Source organism: Leptonychotes weddellii, chromosome 14 (genome assembly GCF_054177405.1).
Source record: "Leptonychotes weddellii isolate Sample4059 chromosome 14, ASM5417740v2, whole genome shotgun sequence".
In the NCBI taxonomy this organism is placed as follows: Eukaryota; Metazoa; Chordata; class Mammalia; order Carnivora; family Phocidae; genus Leptonychotes; species Leptonychotes weddellii.
In genome coordinates, this window is record NC_138382.1 from 50,015,574 (window position 1) to 50,029,325 (window position 13,752).

At 51.3% G+C, this 13,752-nt stretch overlaps 1 protein-coding gene across 1 annotated transcript in view; it reads right to left on the reverse strand.

Annotated features, from left to right (window-relative positions):
• SHB (SH2 domain containing adaptor protein B) overlaps nt 1-13,752 on the reverse strand; it is a 135,322-nt gene that overhangs the window by 37,075 nt on the left and 84,495 nt on the right. The window contains exon 3 of the mRNA XM_081803223.1: nt 10,815-11,030. Within this exon, the coding sequence (XP_081659349.1) occupies nt 10,815-11,030 (216 nt within the window). The remainder of the gene's footprint in view (nt 1-10,814; nt 11,031-13,752) is intronic.

Genomic DNA, 13,752 nt, shown 5'->3' on the forward strand with positions numbered 1-13,752 from the left:
GAAGGCAGTCGCTTAACCAACTGAGCCACCCAGGCGCCCCAATCTCTTCAAATTATTTTAAAACATTTTGTAGATGGCTTAACATTTACCGAATGCTTCCTGTGCACGGGGAGGCATCCATGAGACCTGATGGGACATTCTCCTCTGACCCCCACAGCAAGCCTAGGAGACGTCAGGGCAATTTGTCCAGGTTTTACAAACAAGGCCTGATGCAGTCAAGTAACCTGCCCAAGCTGATAGGAGCGGCCTGCCACATCAGGCAGCCAGTCTCAGCCCCTACCTGCTCCCCTTCTGCTTTGGGATTTAAGCCCTGGAAGGCCTCCTCTCACCTGGGGGTGGGGGGTACCCTAGGAATACCTTCGCCGGGGGTGGGGCAGGGAAAGAAGTCAGCGACCTGGCAAACATCCTTCAGTCCACCCAGCTGACCAAGGGTGTGGATGGTGGCCCCAGAGGACAGGGCCCATTCAAAGCCAGCTGGAAAGGAGCAAAGGGGGCCCAGGGGCTTTGGGCCCCAGGTGAGACCTGTGATGTGTTCCAAGCTCAGTGGCTGCAGCTTTCTGGCTGGCCTGGAGTCTCTGACCCACCAGTTATCCCCACAGGACAGGGTCCTTTAAGCAGAGGCAAGAAGGATTAGACAACTGAAAGCAGGACGCATGCAAGGAGCTCTCAGCCCACTGAAGAGGCTTCTTTGGGCCTTTTGCAGGTGAGGCAGAAATGAATATGGGGCGCCTTTGCAAACCACATGGGGCTCACAGGAGGGGCATGCCCTATACTCTGAGAACACAAGGGCACAGAGAACAAAATGAAGTTGCCAAAGGCACCCCTTCTGCACAGTCCTCGGCACTGATGCCTCCGTCTGTGTGTGTGTGTGTGTGTGTGTGTGTGTGTGTGTGTGGAAGGGAGTAGGGAGGGCAGGGGTGGAGGGGCACATAAGGGGCTGCTGCCTAGGCAGTTGTGAGCCCCCAAGGGGAGCAAGGAGGGAGACAGTGCAGTGGTCTGGGAAGCTGGGGTGGACCACGTGATCCCCGGAGTCTTTGGAAACACCACAGACTTTCAAGATAATGTTCAAACACCTGCAACTGACTGAAACTGTTCCCATGACAACGGCTTTGCTGCTTCGACTTTCTAAACATACATTCTGAGTTACCTCATCTGCTCCTCAATGCAAGATCAATATTAGAATTCCCATTTTACAGATGGAGAAACAAGCCCAGAGAGGTGAGGCCCCTTTCCCTTCCAGTTCAAAAGCAGGCCTCACTCTCCGCCTCCCCCCACCCGTCCCGTGTGTGAGAGCTGCACCTCCAGGTATTGTAAGACAACAGGCGGCTCAGCAAATGTTTGGTCTGTGTTCCAGGACTGCCAACAAGAGGCCTCTGTGTTCACCTCCCAGACGCATGCAAGCCCCAGGGCACCACGCTGCCATATCTCGTGGGCAGTGCCGAGAACAGAAGTCTTCATTGTGAAAGGAGGCAGCGGTGACTCCCCGAGAAGCAGGGCATTGGACAGGCTGTGAGGCAGGCACCGGGATGCCGCTGGGGTTCCAGGAACACCATCTGGATTCCAGGAACAGCGTCCATGCATGTACACCCAAGCCTGGGCTGGGGAAGGAGGCCCTGGAACAAGGCCGGGGCGGGGTGGTGTGTGTCTTCATCCTCTTATTCTGCACCCACCATAGGAAACAGGCACCACTGTCTGGTACAAAGACCCCACCCCAAGGGCTGCTGCTCCGCTATGGGAAATTGAAGGATAAATCCTGATGAAAATTGTGAAATGACCCAGATGCAGAGACCTTTACAGCTGCTGAAGCAAGCCATCTTTATTATCATAATTCATTTTACAGATGAGAATCAGAGGGCTGGAAATGGGACTGATTTGCCCCAAGTCAACAGCTAGATTTGAACTTGGACTTCAACCCAAGTCTTCTGCCTCCCAGAGGCCTTTAACAAGTTCAGCACAAATCCTGTCTGTAGTGCAATATGTTGTCAAAAAACAGTAGTTCACAACGACAGTGGTACCAAAAGCCGGTGTCTACTGAGCACTCACTGTCCCGACTCTCAGATCAATTTCCACCTCATTTTAAGACGAGGAAACAGAGGCAATTTGCCCCAGGTCACCCTGTTAGTAAATGGCAGCACAAGGCTTTAAATACAGATCCTGTGGCTCTGGCATCTGAGTTCATGTGTACTCTGCTAGTTCTGGGCCGGGCTCACCTGTCAGGTGGAGAATGCCTGCTCACATCTGATGCAGCGTGTTTCCCGATGCTTACACCTACAGACACCCACAGACAATCACTTAGAATCCTAGGGCTAGACTCTTCCCCCATCCACAAGCCTCAGAGGACCTGCACGGTGGGCATCTGTGGAAAAGCGTCTCCCCATCCAGGAGCCCCAAAGCCCCAGCCAAGCTGTGCATAGGTTTCTGCTGCCGTCCCTCTGCAGAGGGCAGCGAGGGAAAGGAAGAGCGACCAGAGGGGACAAGCCAGGTGGATGGCTCTCAGGGGGCTGCATGCCACCCGCTAGCACACCACTCTCTCCACCTACAACACGGCATCTGGACGCCTGGGCCAATCCTCAGACAGGCGGGGACGTACTCGCAGCTTCTTCCTAGGAATTCAGACCAGAGGTGGCAACTGTGGCAGTTAAGAGCTGTGCAAAAAATGCCCCTCCAGCTGCAGGTCCCTCAGCTTCCTCTGGAGAGAAGACAGGTGTATGGCATGAAAGAATGATATGAAAATAAACTACCCCTCCCTGTGTGAGTAGGCTGCATCATTACCTAGGTATTCTAGTGTCCTGAAGAAATCATGGGGTTGGTTTTCCTGAGACAGGATTTACTCAATGATTTAACACATATCTGCATGTTCATTATGTGCCAGACACGGATCTAGGTACAGGCCCAGGGGTGAACTAGGCAGGCAGAGTCTCTGACCTCACAGAGCTTAACCAATCTCTATCCACATGAAGATTTCTGCCCTGCCAAACAGAACAGCAAAGATTCTATCAAATCTTTGTGTTTTTTTCCATACAGGAGACAAAGGCACTAGAAGGAACATTTCTATCTATCAACATAATTAGTAGACAAACCAAAGCTATTAAACACTAGTGTTTTTCTTTCTCTTTTCTTCTTTTTTTTGAGGGGGGGGCTACTAAATGAATTCATCCACATGTCAAGTAGAAAAACCGACTGGAAAAACCTGTCCCTCAGTAACATATTAGCCAAAGGAAGCGAGTGATCCCGGTTCTCTTCGTAGTCACTTAAACCCCCCTTTTCTCTGCAGACCTGCTGTTCGTATGTGTTAAACATTAATTACAACTGTTACTCATTACATAGCAAAAAGCTCCCCATACAAACAAAATTGTTATTTCCTCGCAGACCCAAGGCATTCTGGGAAGCTGTGCAAGAGACAGGAAGCATCACAGGAGCCCCACTGGGGCCAGTGGGGAGGGCAGGGGGGTCTGGGTGCGCCAGGTGATGGTAGCAGGTCTAAGACCCCCTGAGGAACCTCCCGCAGAGGCTGAGCCTGTTTGTTCTGAGGGCACGAGGATGAGTCATGGGGCTCGGTGGGAACAGCAAGCCCAGAGAAAGTGTCTGGTGCGCAGAACATCAGCGCTCCCCGCTCCACAGCATGTGCGTTTGACAGTGACAAGTCACGAGGTCAGCACGGGGTGAGTGCCACTGCTTCTGCCTTCACAGTGACCAAAGGCACACAGCACCAGCACAAGGTAAAGGCAATGATCCGACCTGCCCTTTCCTCACTTGAGATGACAAGGCAGCGGTGGAAAGAGCCCAGATTTTGCAGTCAGCCTGACCTGGGCTCATTAGCTGGGTGACTGTGGGCAAGGGGCTCATCCTCTTGGAGCCCGAGTACTGGCATCTGGGTGATGACAATGAAACCACACCCACCTTGCAGGACTTCACAAGTGGTGCTCACTAAATGTTAATTTCCTGTCCTTTCCCCATTTCCCCCCTTACCTTAATAGGATTATTTTAAATTAGCCAATTGAGCTGCTTTGGAGATGACTCACAATTGTTTAGGAAATAGACATACCTAGGACCTTGCCCTCTCTCTGCCCTTTCGGCTTTCCTTGATGAGGCTGGGAAGGTGTCAGAACTCTAGAGGGTGCCTGGCTAAGGGGGGACTGACACAGCATTAGCATCTCCCCTGCTAGTGTGTATCTGGCTGTTCCATTATAAACCAACACCCCCCCCATACAGGGTGTGATAGGAGCACAGAGGGGTCCCAGCCCAACCTGGGATGAGGATGGGGAAGGGACTGCACGTGTCCAGGAAGGGCTTCCTGGAGGAGGTGGTGTTGCTACCACTGAGCTGAGCTGTGACATCCCCTCTCTCTACCTCCTGACCCTAACACCTAACACATAACATGTACAAGGTACACAGTAGGTGCTCAATGTAAAGTCCTCAGGTCAGCAGCATCAGCAATGCTTGGGACCCTGTTAAAAATGCAAATTCTCATGCCTCATGCCCAGAATCTACTGCATCAGGAACTCTGAGGAGTGGGACCCAACAATCTAATGTTTCCTTTGGGTGATTTCCCTACTCGCTCTGGGCCAGCAACCAATCCACGAGTGTGCCATGGCTAGAATGGGGAGGGCGACAGAGGGGACCCTCTCACACCCAGGGACCAGTGGCCCAATCCTTGGGAAGGACTGAACAAAGAATGGGAGAACTCGGTGGCTCACAGTTAGAACTACTGCAGGAACGGAGACTAGGACCCCCTACGTAAGTACTGCTTCCCACGGCATCCATGCAGCTCGGTGCCAGGCGCAATGAGGAATGAACTCTCTAAGTGGGGCCTCTGTGCCTTCCAGGTACCTCTTCAGGGAGTACTGTTTTCATATTAAATTAAATTTTACTTAATACAGTAAGCCTTCCCTGAACACCAATAACCATTCTCTCATGTGTGACCCTTTAGGGCTTATAAAGTCTTTTCATCCAGGTCTTTTCCCTTGATCATTGTGGAGATACAGCGTGACAAGAGTCGTGAGTATCCCCCTTTTATAGATGGGAAAACGAAGTCTCAGGGAGATGGAACAGCCTGTCTGCGGCCCCACGGCTAGTGAGTGGTGAAGCCGGCACGTGGACTTAGGATTGTCTGACTCCTTCTACTGCGCCACGGACTCCCGGCACGCACACTGACCAGGGCTTTCGAGGGCAGAGCACCTCGCTGAGGGGCTAGTGGGGAAGATGGACAAATTCCCAAAATAACTATGTTTGGCATTGAGTCATAGGTCTGTCTTCTATCTTTGCTGGGAGGTAGACCTGTTGCTGGCTGAATCCAGGGTCTTGCCTGAAAAGTAGCTTCAACGGAGACGAATCTTCAGTGAGTGGAAAATGAAAAAATGAGAAGCCTTTGCTCCTTTGAAAGATTTCAAGGATGCCCTGCCGCCTGGGCACTCTGATCATTTGCTTCTCAGAGGCAATTACAAATCATTAAGGATGTGGCTGTTTACTCATTGGATTAATAGGGAACGTTGATCTATCCTCTGTGTATGGCCTGACTAGCTCTGCTATGAGGTCCCCGGGCAGTTCTCCTCACCTCTCCGGGCCTCGGTTTCCCTAGCTGGACAAGGAGGAGTGGGATGCCATGGTGTGGGAGCCCCTCCCTGTGCTGAATAGTGGCAGAGCATGACTAACCGTGGGATGGCTATGGTCACCCCCCCATCCTGGTGTGAACTTCCAGAACTTAGGCTCCTCCTGGATCCTCTGCTGGAACCATTCTAGGTGGGCACACACATCCCAGTAAGGTAGCCTCCCAGAGGGAGAAATCTGTACAAATCTGTACAAATGAAAGGCATGTGACATTTCCCATGGACTCCACCCATATTTTGTGCAGCATGTTTGACAGCAGCAGGGAGCCTGGACATCCAGGGTTGGGGCTTGGATCTGGAGTTGGACTTCTCAAGTTCAAATCTTGGCTCTGTGGCTGATTAGCCATGGGCCCCTTCTCTTTGGACCTCAGTCTTTTTTATCAGTAAAATGAGGAAACTCATTTCCCAGCAGGTTGCTGTGGGATTTGATGAGACAATGCAGACAGAAAGTACTTAGTCAATGGCCAGCACTTTCGTGATGCGGTTCCCTTAAGCCTCACTGGGACCATCTGCAGTGGGCACATTTCCCAGGCGAGAAAACCGAGGTTCCTACGACAGGTTCAATCCCTGTCCTCCCAGTGGCCCCTCAGAGATGTGAAGACACCTAACCCATGCCACTCTGAGCCCATGTCTGCTTCTCCAGGTTATGCTCCTAGCTCCTCTGCTCTTCCCTGTGTGGCCACCTCCTGTGCAGGCTCCTTTTGTCCATGTCACAGACCCTGCCACAACGCCCAGGGCTGATTAGACCCTCCAGACCTACCCATGCCTCCCCAAGACAGTGTGGAATCACCCAAGGCTGCTTTTCCTGCCCCACTACTGGGCAGAGAGTTCCAAAGAGCCATTGTGTGGGCTCAGAGCTGCATCTGGGGGCTTAGGGCTAGGCAGGAAGGCCATTTCTAGACCCACCTGCCACCTTGCAATTTGTTGCTGTAAAGATTCCCAGGGGGTGAGTCGAAGCAAGCCAGGACCTAAAACCACCAGCTCTGAAGGCAGGTGTCTCTGCCAGGGGGGAAAGGGGCTGATAGCTTGATGGAAGCCACACCACCTCTCCGTGCATGGCCCAGCTGCAGCCTGCCTGTTCCTGGTAGTCGGAGGTGCCAGAAACCTGACCAGGGGGCTGGGATCAACAGAGGCCACGTGTGTGGGAAGGGACTCCAGTGCTGGGTGACTGGAGGTTCTGGCTAAGGCCACAGTCGGCTTCCTGGAGGAAGAGCAGGCAATGAAGGCCCAAGGCTTTTTGGAGACCTTGTGGTATTTCTCACTCACCTGGCCACAGAATTCTAGGAGGTGGGAAGACTTTCATTCCCAAGAAGCCAGAACCACCTCACACCATGCAATAGCTGTTCTCACGACAACCAGGGAGTGATAATCAAGCCTTCCCGAGGCAGCAGCCCCCAGAGCCTCAGAGTATGGCTGAGCTGGGAAGGGTCTGACTTCCATAAAGGCTGGTCTGGAGCCACTGGCTGGGAAGGGTTACTTCTACGGAGATGCCAAAGCCCGTCTTTGAGAAATGCCTCTTGCCATGAATGCAATAACTGAATCATGGAGATAATTCAGAGGCTCTCCCTTCTCCCAGTCTATGATCAGCATGGTGGGGTGCTGAAACATGGAAGCAATCCTGGAGGTGACAGGCCACCCCCACACTTCTGGGCAAAGCCTCCACCAGCAATCCTGCCTCAACTGAGCTTCTGCTTGCAAATTCCCAGTGAGGGGAAGCTCATATACTTCTGGGTATAAATGACATTCTTACCGCTCACCTGGATCCTAAATCCCTGTGGCTCCTTCTTGGTGGGCCCAGCTCTGCCCTTTGGGGCTCCCTCAAAATCCACACCCTTTGGACATTTGAAAACACTGCCCAGGTTCCCTCATCCAGGCTAAAAATGCAGAACCAGAGAACACAAAGGGTGGAAAGAGAGTAATGATTTTGCCCAGCCAATTTTATCCCATACAGATGCTCCCCAGCTACAGATCCTGCACCCCAGACTCCCCAGGGCCTATCAGAGAGCTCCTGAAAGTCTAGAAAAACCATGTGGCACATTTCAAACAGGTACTGCATGGAGGACAGGGCCTAGCCAAGCGCTGCCTTGCTCCCTGACAACACCAATGACAAAGAACATGCGTACGGACATAGCCATGCATGTGCACAAACACTACAGATGCACGTGGGACATTGTTCTTCATTCCCGGGCAGCCACACTTCTGGGTTTACAAACGAGTCCATGGCAGCACTCGAGCTATCCAACTGTGCTGTTTCAACTCATCCTCCTTACCTGGAAGGTGGCCCATCCACCTCTCACTCCATTTTCACTCTGGGCTAGGATACCGAAGGGTGCTCCTCGCCTACTAACACTACATCAACAGGCTCTGTCCACAGACATGGGGAGGCATCTGGTCATGACTAAAGACTGGTGCTTACAGCATCCCTCCAGCCCGAGTGAAAGAGCTTCCTTCTATGCCCCAGAAACCAGAACCAAACCAAAAGCTTCTTGGGAAGAGGACAGCCAGTATATACTTTGGAGCAGGCCACACAGAACCAAGTGACTTGATGAGACACAGACGGGGACCTGATTCTGAGTCTGTCTTCTATAGGCAGCCTAAGAAGCAGATCTACAATGACACCTGTGACAGCAACACAGTGACATGAAGCCAAGTCCAGAATGGATATCTGTGGCCCAGAAACTTACAAGGAGACTGTTCTAGCTGAGACCTTGTGATCCTTTGTAAAGAATGTACAGGAGTTCTAAAACCCCCTTTGGGCAGAAGCGGGCAGGTTCTGGTCCGAGAGCCTTTTGAACAGTTAAGGTCCTATAGGTTAAGTGCATTTCACTTCAACATGCATGTGAATCACCTGGGGGCCTCGTTAAAACAGACTGACTCCGTAGGTCTGGGGTGGGGCCCGAGACCCTGCATTTCCTACCAGCTCGTAGGTGATGCAACGCTGTTGGTCCAGGGACCACGTTCTGAGCAGCATGGCACCAGACCAAACTAGAGCATCAAAGGTAACATCACCCTTGATTGACCTGCAGGTGGTCAGTCCAATGTGAGGCCCCATCACACTATCTCATGCCAAGGGCTCTAGATGTCTGGGAGAGCTGCCACATGAGCCCTTTAATCAAAATGGTGTTTGCAAAGAGTAAGCTCTTGGATGGCACTGGCCCCATTCCAGCTCCTCTCACGCCCAGGAGGAGTAAAGCCCCTTATTAGCCACGCCAGGGGACAGGGGCAGTCCTTGGATTCCCTTGTGCCAGGGCAAGACAGGAGGCTATAAAATGCACAGGGGCAACCTGACCTTCAACCACACAATGTTTGTCTCTGGCTCTTGGCCAGGTGCTCACAGCTTGGCAGGCAGAGACCAGCATCTAACAGAATTAACCATATGATGAAAGAAACGTTCTACCAGAGTTGAGTGCAAGAAGCTCAACAGGCCCAGAGAGGCAGTAAAAAAGCCCTTGGGACACACGGCTGTGTCTCAGGGAGGGCTCACAGAGATGACAATATTTAAGCTGGGTCTGGAAGGAGGTACAGGATTTTTGCCATGGCAGGGAAGGACATTTAGGCAGAAGGAATGGGATTTGCACACTGCATACTACGTCCAGGGAACTGTGAGTAGTATGTGGCTGGAACATCAACTGAGGGGATCAGGATGGAGGTAGGGCAGAGGCCTCACTGCTGGGGGCTAGAAAGGAAAGGTCTAATTGTGCATGAAAAGGGGAGACCTCAGGCAAAAATGAATCTTAAATTAAAAATAAAAACTCCCCTATGGACCTGGGTGGCTCAGTTGGTTAAGCATCTGACTCCTGATTTCAGCACAGGTCATGATCTCTGGGTCATGGGATTGAGCCCCGTGTCAGGCTCTATGCACTCAGCATGGAGTCTTGCTTGGGATTCTCTCTCTCCCTCTCCCTATGCTGCCCCCCCTGCATGCGTGCGCTAAATAAATAAAATCTTAAAAAAAAGAAAAGAAAAACTCGCCCTTTTGGACCTTCAATGTGGCAAGAATTAAATGAGTCATTCAATGTCTCTTTTTTCATATGCCTTAACTCTTAGATCTGAGTTTTGCATCGGGCTTTTCACCTCTTTTTTTTTTTTTTAAGATTTTATTTATTTATTTGAGAGAGAGAATGAGAGACAGAGCACGAGAGGGAAGAGGGTCAGAGGGAGAAACAGACCCCCTGCTGAGCAGGGAGCCCGATGTGGGACTCGATCCTGGGACTCCAGGATCATGACCTGAGCTGAAGGCAGTCGCTTAACCAACTGAGCCACCCAGGCGCCCCGGGCTTTTCACCTCTTAACATTAAACAGAAGCATTTTCCTCAGTTATTATAAACTCTTTGTCAACATCACCTATTAGTGGCTGTATGGTATTCCATTTAACTAATCCCTGTCTACTAGACATTCAGGTTGTTCCCCACCTTTCATGATCATAAACAATGCCTTTTCTGAGTTTTCCATCAAAACCCTGGCATGGATCCTAAACGCTGGGCTTAGAATCAAAGGGTGTGCACATCAGCTTAAGACCTATTAACACATGTGGCAGGCAGCTTTCCAAAAGGCTGTGTGAGAGGAGTTTTAGTGCTGGGACAGATATCCAGATTCTGCAGAACCAGTCTCAGAGCAAGGCAGAGGGGGGCACCTCAGTCATTCTTGGCCAGGGCAAGAGCCAGCTTGAGGTCAGGATGCGCCCATGCCTATGCTCCGTGAATGGCTTCATGCCCGAGCTGGGACAGGAGACGTGGTGGCCCTGGGTGCATGCAGGCCTATCACAGCTGTACAGCTAGATGGAAGCACTGGGCTCCCTCATGCCCAGCACGAGCTGCTTTGCAGATTGGTCTTCTTTTAGTCTGTAAGAAAATTCCTTCTGAAATAGGCTTCAGTGAATTAGAGCATTACCAACAGGACAAAGACAGAGTCAGACAATGAGATCATCTGGGCTGTCTGTGAAGACTAGGGAGACTGGAACTGAGGCCCTAGGGGCCAGCCCTGGATTTCCCCTTGGCCTGACCTGGCCTCCCTTCCTTCCAGGACCCTCATCATCTTTGAGGGGCCCAGCTGGACTAGAGGAGAGGACAGCCCAGCCCAAATGGATTATCAAACGAAGTCCTGTGGTTTACCTGAGCAGGAGGGACGGTGCATGTACGCCCTTTACCAAAGATGAGTATGGAGTGTGGGGTCAGCAGCCCCCTCTGAGGGGGGCCACTGGCTCCTTACCTGCCAGAGCTGGGATGGTGACCCGGTTCCACTCCCATGGCTGGTCGTACTCGTCGGCAGGCCTGTCGTCATCCTGGGGCAGCTTGCTCTCCCGCAGTCGGGGGCTGACTGTGCTCTCGGAGTCCGAGTCGACGCTTTGGCCCTCAGGTTCATAAGGGGTGTCGTATAATTGGATGCCTTTGTGCTGGGACCGGACACTTTCTTGCCTCTGAAATTCTGCAGGCCAAAAGGAAGGAAGCAGAGATATAACAGATGAGCAGCATGTACTTCCTCACCTGGGATCTGCCAGGTGACACCCACAGGAGTTGTCACCAGCCAAAGAGGGGAGAACCGCACAAGAACAGAACCCTGTTTCTGAGCTTGAACTGTGCCTCCCCATCCCCTGAAGGCAGCGTCTCTGCTCTCACAGGGCAAGGCTTCCTCACACAGATCTCAGGTTCTTGGACCTAATGAGAGAACCAGAAGGCTCGCCGCCACCGCCATCTGCTCGTTCATTGTAGTCTGCAAGGGCAGGGCCCAGATGTGCACATCATCTTCCAGGTGTGTTCTGACATCAGCTTGGAACACAAAGAGCCCTCACCCCTTTGCTTTATAGATGAATAGGGTCTTCCCCACTAGGACTGTTCCCCATCCTCTGGACTTCCATTCTCTACCTGAAAAATGAAATTAGGCCAAACAATCCTCAAGTTTTCCTTCAGCTAACAAGTCAAGAGCCTTCCCAGGGCCACCATCTTCTCCCCTACAAAGCCCCATGAGCACCCCCTTCCCTGTGTTTCTGCCTCCCCAAGAGCCTGCCTGTCTTCTAACACACTGAGCACATCTGAGGGACCTGAGAGCACGTGTCCAGTTTCACTGCTGAATAAGGGGGGGAAACTCTTAATCCTCTGGAGAGGATGCCAAGGCCTGGCCCTCTGTGGGCTGAGGGGTGACCGCCTGTCTAGACCAGGCCCCACACAGGGGGCATCCACGTCAGCTGCTGCTCATTTCTGAGAGGCCAGTGGTGGCTCAAAGATGGATGCCAGGATACTAGAATCAGGTGCTTCTGAGTCAAACAGTGACACTTTACCTGCTTGACTTTGTGAAGGGCCTGCGTGGGACATATGGAAGGGAGGGTTCACTGGAGCGGCTACCCTCAGGAAGCCCACTGCTTCCAGAAGAGGTATAACAGGCACCTAAATCACCGTAATTCCCCTGGCAAAGGGGCTCAGTGCAGGGCCTGGAAGGGATGAGGCAGGGGGAGAGTGACGACACGTGAACTCCAACAAGTGAACATAGGAGGGTTGGCATTCTCTATGGTGGGACTTAGGGGAGCCAAGGCGGTGTGGCTGGAGTGGATGGACAGACTCACTGCCTTTCAGTTTCACTGTGGTAATGTACATAACATCACTTTGTCATTTTAACCATTTTTAATTATACAGTTCAGTGGTATTAAGTACATTCACACTGTTGTGCACCCATCATCACAACCCATCTCCAGAACTTTTTCATCTTCCCAAACTGAAACTCTGTACCTATTAAACACTAACTCCCCATTTCCCCCTCCCCCAGCCCCTGGCAGCCACCAGGCTACTTTCTGTCTCCATGAATCTGACACCTTATATAAGGAGAATCATACGGTACTTGTCCTTCTGTTACAGGCTTATTTCACTTAGCATAATGTTTGTAAGGTTCTTCCATGTTGTAGCATGTGTCAGAATTTTGTTTCTTTTTGAGGCGGAATAAAACTGTAGGTCTATTCACTGTCCACTTTTGCTGGAGCACTGGGTCCAAGGAGGTGAGAGGGGAGAGGTAAGGTTTGACATTAAAGGGGTGAGGGTCGTTGAGAGTGAGCTATTTAAAAAAAAAAAAGATTTTATTTATTTGACAGAGAGAGAGTGAGCAAGCATGAGCAGGGGGGAGCGACAGGCAGAGGGAGAGGGAGAAGCAGGCTCCCCACCGAGCAGGGAGCCTCATGTGGGGCTCCATCCCAGGACCCTGGGATCATGACCTGAGCCGGAGGCAGACGCTAATTGACTGAGCCACCCAGGCACCCCCTAAAAGGACTCTTGAGGCATTCTCCAAATCAGAGTTCCAACGGCATAAAGACATGGTAGAAGCCCACGGGACTTATGTACCTTGAAGAGCAGCTGACAAAACACCCGGTGACGTCAGCCCATCTGAGCAAGAACATTGTTTTCAGGCTGGGCTTCACGTTCCAGGGCCAGCTCACGGGGATGACAAAAATCCCCATGCACACGCCCTGATACTACAGAAGCCAGCTGACGCTGTGCCAATGCTTAGTGTTGACATTAACTAACATTACGGTAGTGTTTCCCAGACCTCATTAACTCACACAGCAACCTCATGATTTTGCTGTTTTCAACTACTGCTTGGGTTATTCTTTTCTATTTTTACTTATGTTGCCTCACTTTTTAGAGTTAATAAATTTATGATAAAAATTTTATTATCACCACCCACGAGCTGTTATCCTTTACTACAAATAGTTGGTAAGCGTAAAAAGAATGAATGAGAACAAAACCAAGCAGGTAGGTCCTCCAGCCCGCTGGGGAGCTAGCACAAGGCCCGCGTTCCCTCCGCTGAGAAGGGACACGCGCAAGTGCGAGCGAGCCGGTGGGGGTGCAAGCAGCACGCAGAGATACTTTCTTTGGCAAACAGTCACTTTCTCTTTTTAGAAAGAGAGAGGAACAAAATGGAAAAAGCCTTCTCGCTATATGGTTCTCAGGGCTCCTAAAATCCCATCCCCTCTGAGAAGATGTCCCATACTTTGGCAAAACATGGCTTTACTGGGTCCCCTGAGTAAACTGGGATCATTTATTAGTTTTAAGGATGATGTTTCCCTTTTTATGGGGGAGGGAGAAGAAAAGAGAAAAGCTGTAAATGGTAGGACTTGGTCACTTCAAAGTGAGTACCAACTGTAAGACACCATAGATGACTCTGT